At 41.1% G+C, this 16,564-nt stretch overlaps 1 protein-coding gene across 2 annotated transcripts in view; it reads left to right on the top strand.

Annotated features, from left to right (window-relative positions):
- The window catches only part of LOC107659865 (retinoblastoma-like protein 2), a 17,672-nt gene extending 6,169 nt beyond the window's left edge, over positions 1-11,503 (top strand). Inside the window, exons 5-22 of one of the 2 annotated variants that reach the window (XM_016448960.1) lie at positions 3,563-3,691; positions 3,815-3,975; positions 4,891-4,955; positions 5,053-5,224; positions 5,315-5,478; positions 6,311-6,423; positions 6,558-6,661; positions 6,798-6,935; positions 7,021-7,185; positions 7,340-7,400; positions 7,544-7,774; positions 8,292-8,548; positions 8,751-8,927; positions 9,181-9,252; positions 9,330-9,432; positions 10,265-10,479; positions 10,700-10,864; positions 10,963-11,503. In XM_016448960.1, coding sequence (XP_016304446.1) covers positions 3,563-3,691; positions 3,815-3,975; positions 4,891-4,955; positions 5,053-5,224; positions 5,315-5,478; positions 6,311-6,423; positions 6,558-6,661; positions 6,798-6,935; positions 7,021-7,185; positions 7,340-7,400; positions 7,544-7,774; positions 8,292-8,548; positions 8,751-8,927; positions 9,181-9,252; positions 9,330-9,432; positions 10,265-10,479; positions 10,700-10,864; positions 10,963-11,136 — 2,666 coding nt within the window. In that variant the 3' untranslated portion in view covers positions 11,137-11,503. Of the gene's footprint in view, positions 1-3,562; positions 3,692-3,814; positions 3,976-4,890; positions 4,956-5,052; positions 5,225-5,314; positions 5,479-6,310; positions 6,424-6,557; positions 6,662-6,797; positions 6,936-7,020; positions 7,186-7,339; positions 7,437-7,543; positions 7,775-8,291; positions 8,549-8,750; positions 8,928-9,180; positions 9,253-9,329; positions 9,433-10,264; positions 10,480-10,699; positions 10,865-10,962 lie in introns of both variants that reach the window. The other variant, XM_016448959.1, reaches the window with a different exon arrangement.
- Positions 11,504-16,564: the final 5,061 nt, after the last annotated feature.

The raw sequence follows: 16,564 nt of genomic DNA, 5'->3' as shown, positions 1-16,564 counted from the left end.
TATATATATGTATGTATGAATAAATAAATAAATAAATAAATATAATGTTGATATTTTTATTGCATTATTTATTTAATGCTATTAGTAAATGTTTTTGTTTGTTTATTTGTTTGTTTTATAAATATAATTCAGCATAAATTAAATGCGGTACAACTAATTAAACATGAAATTAAATATTTTACAATCGAAATAACATCAGTAAAGAGAAATTGGTATAAAATATGATTGGAGGAAAATTGTCACGAAAATTATATCATAATGCAAAATATCTTACTGGTCCTATTATTATTATTATTACTATTATTATCAAGATATATGAGAAATGTCATTTTGATCATTAAATTTAATAATGAATGTATTGTTGTTGTTATTATTACTATTATTATTATCAGGAGATATGAGAAATATAATTTTGATTATTAAATGTAATCATTAAAGTATTATTATTATTATGTCTTTTAATTATTGAAACAAAATTTGTCATATCTTGAAATATGACCTGAATTTGGTCTTAAACAATTTCCTAAGATTCACATGATTTGTAATATTTACACTTATTTTTATACAAATATTTTTTGTGAATATAAATGTTTCTGATTAATGAATGAATGAGTCATGAATGATTCATTTGTAAATCTTTATGATCTGCATCATTATTGATGCCATATAATTCTGCATGTCATGCAATTAGCTCAAACCTAAATTGAGCTGGCATTCCTTTTTATACAGGTATATTCCGAGAAAATATCAAAAATATTTAATAAGTAAATTGTGAAAGTCAAGCCTAAAAAGCAGAGAGCAGCAGAGCAAGAGGACGCCGGCTGAGTGCATTATTTCCTCATGTGCCGCATGCGTCACTTAACATAGCAACCAGCCCAGATGACATGTCAGGACTTGTCTGTGTTTGAGTAAAGCTCAGCGGGCCACTGGGGCAGATCTGTGTCCCTCTATATCCCCTCCTGGAGGAAAGTCCCTCATTCTGCTGAACTCAATGCAGGGAAAAGAGCCTGCTGCTGGTTAAAGAGCCAAAGTCATGTTATTTGAGGAATGAAATAAGAAATTGCATGTAAGTACCAAGTGCAGCAAACTTATTCAGCTTAACTTGACATTGTGTTTTATTGTGCACTGGAAATCTGAAATGTATAGATGTGAAAGGTGCATAGTGCATGTTTTCTGGCCTGCATGTAGCATGCATTCGGGTGAGTGACAGTTAGAGTATTATCTTGGAAAGTAATCTAGGAAATAAAAACGTACTTTGTTTATTTGTTTGTAATATCTTGGCTTTTAGCAGTTCATTAAAGCAATAAGTCAAGTAGTTTACAGTTAAGCTCAAAATCACTGCTAATTTCATTCGTCACACTTGAAATAGAAGGTATTGGATTGAATGCATTGCATTGTGGGATACAGTATTCAGTGCAGTGTGCACTGGTTGTATTTTGCACATTATGAAAAATGTAGTAGGTCATATTAGCATATAGAAAGTTTACATACTCTGCACAGTACACATACTACATACTACAAAAGTTGTAAGAGTAGTGATTATATGCCATACAAGATGATTGAATCATTTTAGTTCTTTCAATAAATCATTTGAGCAAGTTAGCAAACCTGTATGAACAATTCCTTTGCAAATCTTTCTGAATAGTGCCATTATTATGTCATGTCTTACAATTCTGTCAATATTAAATAGAATTAAAAAAAAAAGAAGTCATGAGTTTTGTCCCATTTTGACAGAAGAGAAAGTCTGTAAATTTAAAAGTTTATTTGTTTTTTAATATAGCATTTTTGATAGCACTGTTAGTGCAATGCAAGTTACATTTATTTGTACAGTGTTTTTCAAATACACATTGTTTTAAAGCAGCTTTACAGGAAATCATGATTAGGTTAGAGCTGGACAAAAATATAGTTTATAGTTATATACTGAACAAAATTATAAACACAACACTTTTGTTTAGTCTTAGATCGTTGAGTTCAGCTCATGAAAAATGGGGGCAAAAACAAAAGTGTTGCGTTTATAATTTTGTTCAGTGTAGTTTTTGTGATGATACAACCCAGCTAACAGGGGATGTTTAACATTCACTAACTACTTTCACTAATGTAACTTTATTAATATTTGATATACATTCTCATAATGTTGAGAGAAAATATATAGAAGAACATTCTCATGATACTATTTTGGTCACACTTTATTTTAAGGTCTAATTATCACTATTAACTAACTGTCACCATCATGGACTTTTAGTTTGTTTTCTTCCCTCATATTTTCCCCTGACCTAGTTTTTCCTCATGTGTTGATTAGTTCATTCTGTTCACCTGTGTTCTGTTAATCTAGTCATTAGTCCCTTGTTTGAGTTAGTATAAGTACTCACCATTCTGTTCCTTACGTTGTCCGGTATTGTTTGATGTTACCCTGTGTGTGAGAACTTCTTCATCTTGTGGATTATCTATTAAAAGGATTTATTTCCATTATCTTCATCGTGCCTTCATCATCCTTGAAGCAGTCGGTGTTACACTAACTGTTAACTATCACTTTTGCCTCAAACTCTTAATTTGCTGCTTAATAATCGTTAGTAAGGTAGTTGTTAAGTTTAGGTATGGTGTAGGATTAAGGGATGTAAAATATGGTCATGCAGAATAAGGCATTAATTTAATATGTGCCTTATAAGTACTAATAAACAGCCCATATGCTAGTAATATGCATGCTAGTTAATAGTGAGAATTGAATGTTCTAAAATAAAACATTACCATTATTTTTACTTGATGAATGTTCTTAAAACTTTGAATGTTCTTAAAAGTTTGTAGAACAACATTCTCGTAACGTCCTTACGATGTTATTTGTACCTGATGAACATTCTAAGAAACTTTTTTGTAACTTTTAAATAACATTCTAATCGCAACAAGAAAACTGGACATTTTATCGCTCTTAGAATATTAAAAATAAACACTCAAATAACATTATATTTGGGTGAAAATAAAGTTAGAAGAATGTTGTAAGAAATGTTTTTGAATAGCGTTTGAACCATGACAAGGAAACTGAACATTTCAGCGTTTCAAAACAATGTTCCCACAACGTTTCTATAACCTAAATTTGTTACATGGGAAGCAATCAAACACTTGAGATTTGCTATTACTGTATATCGCTTTACAGGCTCCATGCTTGCTTTGCATTGTACAGGCTGGTACTGTAACTCTTGAAATTAATTAAACAGGAGATGATAAATCCAGGCATTGTGGCCTAACAGCACGTTGATTTTTTGCAGACTTTTCCTGTTGTTGCAGTAAAGCTGGCCACCTGTCTGCTTGATATATGTTTTTAAAGTGATCGGCTGTGTTTTCCTGCTCAACGCTATTGTGCTCGGCTCTTTTCCGTAACATAACATTTGACAGATTGTTTAGTTTAGTTTCACGTTCATAGCAAAGTATAAAGGTTCCAACCAGAACCAAAAAGGGTTTTACAGTCAAATGTCATAAGAGATCCTTGTAGAACCACCACTGAAACCCTCATATATTATTATTTATATTTTTATCACATGATTTCTATTTTTTCTCCTCTGTCCTGTAGGAAACTTCCCAATGATCAGTGATGATCTGGTGAACTCGTATCATCTGCTCCTGTGCGCTCTGGATCTGGTTTACTGCAACGCTCTCCTGTGCTCTAGTCGTAAAGATCTGCTCAACCCAGCTTTTAAAGGTCCCATACACAGCATTCATTCTTCTTAAAAACCAAAATGAGCCATTTCTTTTGGGATCAGTTGTCCAGACAGAAGGAGATCACAATAGGTCAAACATTGGTTTGTGCTTGTTTTGTGTGCAGGGCTGCCTGAGGACTTCAACAGTAAAGATTATAAGCCCGGCCCGGGTTCATTATGTTTCATAGAGAAGCTGTGTGAGCTTCATGATGGGCTGGTGCTGGAGGCCAAAGGAGCAAAGGAGCATTTCTGGAAACCCTTCATCAAGAAACTATTTGAGCGCAAGGTACTGGCAATACACTAGATATACAGTATGACTGACACTATTGGGCAAAATTATTTGTCTTTTTGCTCACCTAGGCTGCAGTTATTTGATCAAAATCACAATAAAAACAATATATAAAAGCAGTATAATGTAGTGAAATAATATTTTTATTTTTTTATTTTAATATCTTTAAAATGTATTTTATTCCTAGCTTCAGTCTTCAGTGTCACATGATCCTTCAGAAATCATTCCAATATGCTGATTTCTTAAATCAGTTCACCCAAATATTATTATTATTTTTAATATTATTAATTATTTGAGTGTTTCCAAATACACTACCATTGATCAAACGTTATATTAAATCTAATGTTACACAAGATTTCTATTTCAAAAAATGCTGTTTATTGAACTTTCTATTCATCTATTCATCAAAGAAAAAAAAAAAGGGAAGTTTTAAACACTGAACACAAATAATAATTTATAATAATTGAGCAGCAAATCAGCATATTAGAATGATTTCTAAAGGATCATGTGACACTGAAGACTGGAGTAATGATGCTGAAAATTCAGCACTGCATCACAGGAATAAATTATATTTTGAAATATATTCACATAGAAAACAGCTATTTTAAATTGTAATAATATTTCACAATTTTTACTGTATTTTTGTCTTGGTTAGCATAAGAGACTTGTTTCAAAAACATTAAATAATCTTAATTTTTCCAAAATGGACTCTTCCAACAATTCAGTGTTTCTCACTGAATATTCAGAATATTTAATGTTAAACATGTTAAATGTGTTGCAAATGATATTTTGTGTTTTCTTTAAACTGGCTTTAAATACTACTGTGATATTTTTATAAATTTTACATTTATTATTATTATTTCTTTATTAAAATAGTTTTGCAACATTTCCTATCTTTTCTCTCTCTCACAGGTTTTGAAAGGGAAAGAAGACACGCTGACAGGGTTTTTAGAGCCAGTGAATTTTGGTGACAGTCTGTGAGCGTCTCTTTTCAGTTAAACACTTACTCCACATGAAGCTGCTCAAACGTTTCTCCTGTAGTTCACGATCTCCTCGCTCTCTTTGTTTCTTCAGTGCTTCTTTGAACCGTGTGTATGAGGAACACGTGTTATCATCCGGTTCTCTGGATGAGAGGATATTTCTGGGAGAAGCGGCCAGAGAAGACATTGGCACCCCAGGACCTTGTTTGTGTGAAGGGATAGAGAACCAGGAACGACCGACTAACCCCCTCCAGAACTCAATGACAGTATGTGTGTCCAACAAACACAAATACACATAAAAATAATTCTCAACGATGAGCTGTGATGTTATCAGTAAACGTGTGTTTGTTTCACAGGCATCTGCTCTGAAAGTGTCCACTCCTTTGACAGGAAGGAGGTACGTGCCGGAGAGCAGCGTGGGTACCCCCGTTTCCATGGCGATGCAGAGCGTGGGCCGTCTACACACTCTTCTGACAGGATTCAAATACAGACCCAGCATGAGACTCAGAGACATATTCAGGTGAGCGCAAGTTAGCTTTTGTGTTAGTCACAATCTGCTACATATTCCCAAATACAAGAAGCAGAGTACCTGCAATCACAGTTCACTGTAATCAGATTGAATGTTTTTGTATTGATTCCACTGTCCTGTGATTCCAACAAGCTTTCATTCCAGGTATTTCAGTAAACTGTGATTCCAGAGAGTCTAGTAAAACTGTGATTCCAGTAAGATGTTAGTCCAATAAACTGATGTAATTCCAGTTATTTCCATAAACTGAGAGCCCAGTAAATCTGTGATTCCTGAGAGTCCAGTAAAATTTTGATTCCAATTAACTTCACTACTCCATTTAGCTCCCATTCCATTGTTTCCAGTGAACTGTGATCTCACTAAAATATGTTACCAGTGATTAGTCAACTGTGTATTCCAGTATTCCACTTATGATGCCAGTCAAATGTGAAACCAGATCATCAAGGAAACTGATTCCAGTGATTGCAATGAATTGTGAACCCAGTAAAAAGTAATAACAGTTGTTCGATTGAATCACCGCTGATTACAGAACCGGCTTCACTGATAAGATGCGCGTTAAATATCGCATACGATTTATCGTGCAGCCCTAATCCTGATAACCACTACAACGTGATACCACTGTTTCCAGTAAAATGTGACACGAGTTATTCCAGTGAACTGTGATTAAGTGATTCCAGTGTATTCTGATTACAGGGATTCCAGTAAAATGTGACAGTAAACTTTGCAGTGAACTGGGATTCTAGTGATTGTGATTGCAATCATTCCAGTGACCTGTGAAATTCGCTGTGCACTGGAATCACTGGTATTTTCTGTTTAAAAAACACAGATCATGTGTAAGAGACCCCGGTGAGTCCATAGCAGCCAGATTGAAGGAGATGTCGGAGATTTTTCTTCAGAATTACGAGGGAACAAGAGAGGAAAACAAGAGTCTGGCGAGAGGTGGGCATCTTCATACTTCGTTATGTCATATTTTTCAAATTTTTTTCTTTAATTTGTAGCTCATGTCTTTTCCCACAATTCAAACACTGATAATTTTTGACTGATCAAATAATTTGGGCCATCCTTTTCCACAGATGTTGCAGTGAAGTATTTTTGCTTGGCTGAGGCACTTTATTACAAATCACTGGAAGTGATCATCAACCAGGAGAAGAAACGGCTTGGAGACATGGACCTGTCTGTAGGTTTCATCTTCACACAAATCTCACTATATGCCTTAAATAAGACATGAATAGAATGTATATCCTACTGCAAAACTATTGAATACAAGCAGCACACTTAATTCTGTCTGCTAAATGTTATATCATGTGTATCAGCGCATTCTAGAGCAGGATATATTTCACCGATCACTGATCGTCTGCTGCCTGGAGATAATCATCTTCTCATATCGACCACCGGGAGAGTTTCCCAGAGTCCTGCAAATCTTTGACCTTCCCGCTTATCATTTTTATAAGGTAATTGAATATAAAGAAAGACAATAACCATGAAAATTGTATGCATTCATTCACAAGAGTTAAAGCCTCTCTATCTCGCTCACAGGTGATTGAGGTGTTGGTACGGGCGGAGGAGGGTCTTTTCCGGGAGGCAGTCAAACATCTGAACCATGTTGAGGAGCAGGTATTGGAATCTTTGGCATGGAAAGGAAACTCCCCGCTGTGGGAGAGCATCCGAGAGGCCAAGAACTGCGTTCCTGCCTGCCAGGAGGTCAGAACAATATAACTGCTTATAACCACATAACCAAGATCAATGATGTTTGCTGTCCCTTGTGAAAAAAGAAGTACACTTTAGGATACTTTTAAAAAGAGTGCATAAATAATACACTTTAAAAGAATATACTTAAGTGCAAAATTAATTACAGGTAATGCCTCCTCAACATCTGGAGGACAGTTCAGGAAGCAACACACACACTCCCAACAAAAGTGAGTTCAGCAGTAAAATCGCAGGAGCAGTAAAAGGTACCTTGCTTTGAATGAAATAAGCACTGTGATTGAATACAAGATTATTTCTATTGAAACAAACTGAATGTTCATATTTTAATATGTTGTTTCTTTTCCTCCTGTAGGAGTTTCTCCATCCCCTACATCTCTCCATGACCGCTACAACTCGCCTCCTACTGGTACGGCCTGTCGCCGCCTCTTCATTGACGGAGATTCAACCTCTGAGACTGCTCAACCTGTCAAAGTGGCCCAGCCATCTCTGGTCAGCGCCATCCCAGCTGGACAGACTGTGGTCACCATGGCAACAGCAACTGTCACAGCAAACAATGGCCAGACAGTCACCATACCTGTTCAAGGTGCAAAAGAATCTATTATCATCAATTTGCCATCAGTAACTTTATGAGTCTGTTATTAAGTAGGTGATGCCACAGAAAAAATGCTACTCTGAGCAATCTAAACACAGATTCTTCAACTTAAAAAAAAAAAAAAAAGACTGCCACTGTGAAGCACGTAAGATGTGCTGCTGCTCCATGAATAGCCATTCATAAATCCCTAAGCAGATCTAGACAGGTGGTGCTGGGGGAGGTGGAGGGTTTCAGAAGAACCACCAGCTTAAAGCAAACACTGAATCAGACTATTTAAAAGTTGAATGAGCAGAGGCCAATCAGCCTGTGCCATGTAGAGTTCCTGACTGAACTAGATATATACTAGATAAATAAAATAATAAAATAAATTAATATAATATACATTTTCTTAAATTACAAAAAAAAAAAAAAGTAAATTTCCACTTATACAGAATATGGAATCTTACAATTATTTTATTTTGATTACAATTTTGATGTTAAGTTTTTAACATCTTTACACTGTTTGCAGGAATAGCAAATGAAAGCGGTGGCATCACGTTCATCCCGGTGCAGGTGAGCGTGACAGGGCAGAGTGGGCGGGCTCTGCCAACCCTCAGTGCCCAGGCTCTGACGGGCACCCTGACTGCCCAGCAGCTGACGGCAACACCCACAGGCACAGTCCAGAACAACCCCAGCCCTGCCAAACCAGACAGGAAGAGTCCTCAGCAGGGAACACCCACCAAACGAGCACAGAAGACCGGCTCCCTCTGCCTGTTCTTCCGCAAGGTACAGTAAGATCTGTTCTTCTGAAACCCTCCACCTCCCCCAGCACCACCTGTCTACATCTGCTACAGGATTTATGTGTGCCTATTTATGCAGTAGCAGCATATCTAACATGCTCACAGCAGTGTGTCTATTGGCAGTCCACCAAAAGCCAAAAATCAATAGACGTCATTCAACCCTAAATAATGCCCCTTTCCCCCATCAGGTATATCACCTTGCTAGTGTGCGTCTCAGAGACTTGTGTGCTAAATTGGACATTAGCACAGATTTGCGCAGGAAAATCTGGACATGTTTTGAGTATTCGCTAGTGCACTGCACTGACCTCATGATGGACCGACATCTGGACCAGCTCCTCATGTGTGCCATCTATGTCATGACTAAGGTATTTAAACATTTATCACACAAAAGTTATAGGTATTCATAGGTGTATTTATACGTAATTGGTCATATTCTAGACTTTTGTACCAGTTTTTGTCCCCCAAATTAAAGTACAGTTTAATGTTTGTCAAAATGTTATTAATGTAATGCAATGATGTGTGAAATCGTGGTTGCGTGTTACAGTTTGTCACACGTAACTTTTTTATTTCAAAAGAGCAAGAAAAATGGCCGCTTTAACGGTTTTGTCCATTTTTCAGGTGACGAAAGAGGATAAGTCCTTTCAGAACATCATGAAGTGCTACAGATCTCAACCCCAGGCCAGCAGTAGTGTGAGTGTAACTTCAGCGCATGTGTAAAACAATGAGAGATGATAAACATATTAATGAAGATGACAATGGTATCTCAGGTATACAGGAGCGTGCTGATCTCTGGAAGGAAGAGACGCCACTCAGGAAACAGTGAAAACACCCACAGACAGTGCTCACCCACAGAGGGAGGACAAGAACAAGGTAACACACATTTTACAGAGCTTTTGTCACTGGACAGTCTGCTATTTTGGTAGTTCTGTAATTTGCACACCCAGCAAAATCGCATGATGCGCCCACTTGATTCTGGTGAATAGGAAATCCAGTGCTAAAACAATGCAGACATAGTGCAAATAAACACCACTATCAGCAGGTTCATTTCATTCTTTGTGAATGTTCTCAAGATATTTTGTTCTGTATTTGTGGCCTTGAACCCGTATGATGCATTCTGGTCTGTTTTGACCCAGAAGAGATGCATGAAATTTCTGAAGAATGCATTACTATGTTATATTACTATAATATTAGAATAAAATTACTCTGGAATGCTTTCAAACTAAATATAATCATTCAACTTGCATAGAAATTCACTTTCTGATAAAAAAAAAAAAAATCTCTCTCTCACTATGTGTGAATGTGTGTGTTTGTGTGTGTGTGTGTGTGTGTGTGAATTTCTATGCAGGTAAAATGATTATATTTAGTTTGAAAACATTCCAGAGTAATATTAATGTTGTTTTGTTAGAAAATGAATGTTGGTTTCATAAATTTTGACTTTTTTTTTAGCACTCATTAATCATAAGTCAGAGTAATTAAATTAAATTAATTGATGTCAATGTTAATACTGGTAATTCTCAGATTGTATAGTCTTATAAATTTAATATTTAATACATTTGGTTTCTTGCATCACAGTGGTATTAATGGTAATGGTATTTTGTTATGACTGTTTTAATGCCACCAGGTCCAAACCGACCCAGGAATGCAGAAATCGTTTGCAGGTTGTTAATTCATTATAATGACTTCGTGTTATTCCGCTTTACAGCCAGCGGTGAGAGCAGTCCCGTGTCCATGCGCTCCAACAGCACTCTGCCCATTCCCCAGCCCAGCAGCACCCCATCTACCCCGACCCGGGCCCCTGGGGTCTCCCAAGAGCAGGAGGAGGAGAGGGGAGACCTCATTTGTTTCTACAACCACGTCTACATCAAACAGATCAAGCAGTTTGCTCTGCGTTACTCCAGCAACTCGCCGAAAAATGGGGTAAATATTGCCCATTTTCTGTATTACTGTGGTTTCAAGTCAAGTCACCTTTATTTCTATAGCACTTTATAAAATACAAATTTTCAGAGCAGCTTCACAGTAATAAACAGGAGACAAATTCAAATTCTCTCAAGCTCTCAAAAGACAAGTGTCATCATTCAGCTCCAGTCAGTTCAGTGTTGATTCAGATTTAGAACTGCAGTTGTGTGTGTGTTTGCAGGCTGAAGCTCCTCCCCTCTGTCCCTATCCGTCAGTCCGCATTGGCTCTCCACGCCGGGTGCTCCTGTCCCACAATCACTCCATCTACATCTCTCCACACAAGACCGGCAGCCCTAATACTCCTCGAGACAGGATCTTCTACTATGTCAGCTCAAGCCCATCCAATGTAAAAGAGCTAAATATTATCGTAAAAACATTTCCTGTTCAGATTCACTCTTCAGATTCATCAAAACGTAGTTCTTAAATTATCACTTTATCTCACAGCGGCTGCGAGAGATTAACAGCATGATCCGAACGGGTGAGACGCCCACCAAGAAGCGAAGTATTGCCCTGGAGGAAGAGCAGCAGTCTCCCGCCAAAAGGCTCTGCCAGGAGAATCAGACGGCTCTGCTCAGACGCCTGCAGGATGTGGCCAACGATCGAAGCTCCTCCCACTGATGAGTCCACAACATCAACACCCGTAAAGATATAAGTCGCCCACAATACATAGGCTACGTTCACAGTGTCAGTGTTTTGGATTGACAACTGTATTTACTCACAGACATGAGTCTCAAAATGTCCTGTCCACACAACAGCTTATGATAGAGGATTGAATACTGTCTGTTTGAATGTGCAACTGAAGTCAAGCCTGTATTCTACAGAGCACGACCATCAGTTCTGGAAGTAATAAAGCCATTTATGTTTTCCATAGGGAAAACAGAAGTTGTTAATCAATGGTATATGCTTTTGTTGAAGCAATCAGTTTGCATTATTTTAACTTATGTTTTAAATAATCGTGTTTAACAGCAGAATCCCTGATGAAAAATGTCTCTGAGAAGGGAAAGAGACACTGCATCCTCTAGGGGTCGCTATGGGGAACGCCTCCAGCGTGACCGGTGTCTGGAGCATACATGTAAACGCACCAATGCTATTGGCGTCATCACCGGCGCGACCACAGTATAAAAGGATGCCAGGAGAACACGTCATCCGCTTCTTCATATGAAGCTTACGTCCGAAGCATGGCAAGGAGACTAGAGGATGCAGTATGTAGTTCCCTTCTCAGGGAACCATGGTTGCATACGTAACCTGAGACGTTCCCTTCCGAGGGAACTTCGAACTGCGTCCTCTAGGGGTCGCTATGGGGAACGGTATACCCACGCCACCATTCTGAGGGGAGTGCAAGCCAACACTGAGGCGAGCACTAAGTACCAACTCAACCAAATCAGAGGAGCTGCCCCTAGGACGTTTCTGACGGCTGTTAGTGATATGATCTCCTACGGCCAAAAAGGCCCGAGCTGTGCCAAAAAACTTACCTGCAAGGGCTGGCTTATGAAAAACCCAAGCCCAGGGCAAAGCTCAAGGCTTGGAATCATAAAGAAAGGATTCCTTTAAGGGGATACAACCAAGAACCAGGGCTGGCAAAAACCCATATCCTGGCTTGCAACACAGGGGCTACTTCCTGCTCTGAGAGTGTAAGATACCCAGGGGACTAGTAGCAACACCCTGTCTACAAAGTGTGTACACGGAGAGTGGGGCCCAAGGTAAAACTGGGGCCAGAACCAACTCAGAGAAAGGGTACGAGGTCAGCATCGTGCCACCCTTACCCAACAAGGGTTTTTAAAAAGGTGCACAAAGACTAGCGTGCACACCTGACATGAATATGGACTAGAAAAAATGCCCAAAGAACTAGCGTGAGCACTTACCATAGATATGGAATTAGAAATACCGTTACTAAAGCCACAGCAACCACGCTCAGGAGGGAGCGGTGTGCTCATAGAAACCCCTCGGAAAAGAGGGAGCACTACCAAGCTCAACCATACAGGTATCAACAGAGATACAGCAGAAGAGTGAAGCCCAGGAAATCCGGGGCCTAAATCCACTCAGAGAAAGGGGACGAAGTAGATCGTGTCACCCTTACCATAAAGGATTTTAGAAAGGTGCGTAAAAGCCCAGCGTGCACACCTACCATGATTATGGAATTTAAAGAAGTGCACAGAGAGCTAGCATGTGCCCTTAACTATAGCGGCAAAAAACCCCAGGAGCAAGATTGTCGACTCTCTGCAGATTGTTCCGACAATCCGTCCCATCCAGATTGTAATGACCCACCCACAGAGAGGGGAGCACCATGCTCAGAACGCAGATAGAACTCCAATAGGGGGAGCTGCAAACTCCCACTATAGAAATAATTGACCAAGGAAGTCACAAAAAGACTTTACTACTTGGTGTGCATCATATGATTATGGGAGCAGCGCTCTCGATCCTAGGCTGAGGCAAGCCCTCAGGCTCAGCCAAAAAACCCCAGCTGAGGTCTAAAGAGGCCCCTCGAGGCAAGACCGAGCAACCCTCAAAGGCCCGCAGGCCCTGAGGTTGCAGTACTCATACTGAGGACATGAATGACCAATGAGGCTTCTCGGGGGAGCCTACCAACTCTGAGTCGAAGTCCAGCCAGCACGGGGTTTACAAGCCATCAGGATCCTTCCAGTCAGCATAAGTGATGTATCCTCAGCGAGGCCACACTGGAAGAGAAAGGAAATGCTTCCATCTAAGAATGAAACAGTATAACATACATGTTAGAAAAAGGAATCTCAGCGGAGACTGAGATATTAAAACAACGCAGGACAAGAGGCACTGTAATACAAAAAACTAGTCAAGGCTAGCAAAAGAAGCCCCTCAAGGCGAGACTGAGCAACCCTCAAAGGCCCGCAGTTCCTGAGGTTGCAGTACTCATACTGAGGACATGAATGACCAAGGAGGCTTCTCGGGGAAGCCTACCAACTCGGAGTCGAAGTCCAGCCAGCACGGGGTTTACAAGCCATCAGGATCCTGCCAGTCAGCATCAGTGATGTATCCTCAGGGAGGCTCACTGGAAGAGAATGGAAATGCTTCCATCTAAAAATGAAACAGTATAACATACATGTTAGAAAAAGGAATCTCAGCGGAGACTGAGATATTAAAACAACGCAGGACAAGAGGCACTGTAATACAAAAAACTAGTCAAGGCTAGCAAAGAAGACATGGATCATACTCACCCACCATGGCCACCTGTCTCCCCCGGACCTTCAGTAGGTAGTTCTATGAGACATAGAAACTAACTGGAAAATCATTGGTCCAGCCGGAGACTGTAATGCCGGTTGCATGGAGGTTCTTACCATGATTAGGGCAGGAAAGGGTTAACAGGGGAATTGGGGGAGGAAGACGAGGGTAGATGTAAATACCGTAAGAGAGAGTTGGGCTACTTCCTGCTCTGAGAGTGTAAGATACCCAGGGGACTAGTAGCAACACCCTGTCTACAAAGTGTGTACACGGAGAGTGGGGCCCAAGGTAAAACCGGGGCCAGAACCAACTCAGAGAAAGGGGACGAGGTCAGCATCGTGCCACCCTTACCCAACAAGGGTTTTTAAAAAGGTGCACAAAGACTAGCGTGCACACCTGACATGAATATGGACTAGAAAAAATGCCCAAAGAACTAGCGTGAGCACTTACCATAGATATGGAATTAGAAATACCGTTACTAAAGCCACAGCAACCACGCTCAGGAGGGAGCGGCGTGCTCATAGAAACCCCTCGGAAAAGAGGGAGCACTACCAAGCTCAACCATACAGGTATCAACAGAGATAGAGCAGAAGAGTGAAGCCCAGGAAATCCGGGGCCTAAATCCACTCAGAGAAAGGGGACGAAGTAGATCGTGTCACCCTTACCATAAAGGATTTTAGAAAGGTGCGTAAAAGCCCAGCGTGCACACCTACCATGATTATGGAATTTAAAGAAGTGCACAGAGAGCTAGCATGTGCCCTTAACTATAGCGGCAAAAAACCCCAGGAGCAAGATTGTCGACTCTCTGCAGATTGTTCCGACAATCCGTCCCATCCAGATTGTAATGACCCACCCACAGAGAGGGGAGCACCATGCTCAGAACGCAGATAGAACTCCAATAGGGGGAGCTGCAAACTCCCACCATAGAAATAATTGACCAAGGAAGTCACAAAAAGACTTTACTACTTGGTGTGCATCATATGATTATGGGAGCAGCGCTCTCGATCCTAGGCTGAGGCAAGCCCTCAGGCTCAGCCAAAAAACCCCAGCTGAGGTCTAAAGAGGCCCCTCGAGGCAAGACCGAGCAACCCTCAAAGGCCCGCAGGCCCTGAGGTTGCAGTACTCATACTGAGGACATGAATGACCAATGAGGCTTCTCGGGGGAGCCTACCAACTCTGAGTCGAAGTCCAGCCAGCACGGGGTTTACAAGCCATCAGGATCCTTCCAGTCAGCATAAGTGATGTATCCTCAGCGAGGCCACACTGGAAGAGAAAGGAAATGCTTCCATCTAAGAATGAAACAGTACAACATACATGTTAGAAAAAGGAATCTCAGCGGAGACTGAGATATTAAAACAATGCAGGACAAGAGGCACTGTAATACAAAAAACTAGTCAAGGCTAGCAAAGAAGACATGGATCATACTCACCCACCATGGCCACCTGTCTCCCCCGGACCTTCAGTAGGTAGTTCTATGAGACATAGAAACTAACTGGAAAATCATTGGTCCAGCCGGAGACTGTAATGCCGGTTGCATGGAGGTTCTTACCATGATTAGGGCAGGAAAGGGTTAACAGGGGAATTGGGGGAGGAAGACGAGGGTAGATGTAAATAACCTAAGAGGGAGATCCGTCCCGGTCCGGACAAGCGTGTTGGGAACGCCTCGTCTGGATCACTTCCCTCAGGTCTTGCCTCTGACCCCTCGACTCACGCCGTTCTAGACCGCAATAGATCTGCCCATGGCAGTAGCGGTCTGTTTGGTGGCACGGAGAGTGAGATCCGTAGTGCGGCGCAGCTCAGACACTTCTTCAGGGGAAAGACCCTGACCTTTATCCAGGTCTTTCAGCAGGTCAGCCTGGTAGGCTTGCAAAATTGCCATGGTATGCAATGAAGCCGCCACCTGACCTGCTGCTGCATACGCCCTGCCATTCAAACGAGATGTCATTTGAAGGGCTCTGGGTGGCAAGGAGGGAGTCTTAAGAGAGGATGTCTCTCCCATAGCGAGATAGCAGGCTAGCATCTCTTCAATGGGGGGTACCCTCTCATATCCGCTCTCGCGCATCCCCTCCACATTTGCATAACTAGTCTGCTGAAACCGGTGGATGCACGAAGAGAACTGATTTTTCCAAGTCTTCTCAATCTCCACACGAAGATCAGGAAGAAATGGAAGACTCACCTGGGCTGGAAGGTTATGGTCAGAAAGATAGCGCTCATCGAGCTGACCGCGAGGCGCCACCTTCTTAGTCCGCTTCCACGGCAAGTCAAGTCTTGCCGTGGCACGTTCCATAACCTCAAGCAGCTCCTCATACGCAGGGCAGGAGGTTTGAGAGGACTCAGTCTCAACTTCCTCGTCCACCTCTGACATCTCCTGCTCTTCCTGGCCGGGAGCCAGCAGAGCACTAGCCGCTGGATCAGATGACGTCAGAGAAATAACATTATCCTCCAGCAGCTCACTCTCGTCCACGACCGACGAATGAGAAAGGGAAAGCCCCTTCTTTAATTCATCGGCCAGGTCCACCTGAGAACCCCATGAGCTCAGTTTCCTCCGTGCCTCAGCAGCGGTGGGTCCTGAGCCCTGAGGAACCGATGGCTGACCCTCTTTCCTCGAAAAAATGGCTAAACGAGAGCGGAGCTTCCTCATGGGAAAAAGCTCACCATGAACGCATGCCGCCCCCTCAAGGACATCACGCGCGTGCTCTTCGCCCAAACATATGACGCAAAGGTTGTGTGTGTCATCGGGTGTCAAATAACGTGGACACGGATCCACACATCTCCTAAACGCCTTGCTAGTGCTAGTGCTTGCCATGATAACAACAAACAGAATCGTGCTCTCACCAGTATGAAACTCCAAACA

This window comes from Sinocyclocheilus anshuiensis, unplaced genomic scaffold (assembly GCF_001515605.1).
Source record: "Sinocyclocheilus anshuiensis isolate Anshui unplaced genomic scaffold, SAMN03320099.WGS_v1.1 scaffold1445, whole genome shotgun sequence".
NCBI lineage: Eukaryota > Metazoa > Chordata > Actinopteri > Cypriniformes > Cyprinidae > Sinocyclocheilus > Sinocyclocheilus anshuiensis.
Note: the sequence above shows the minus strand (reverse complement) of the source record. Positions and strands in the feature narration are given on the sequence as shown.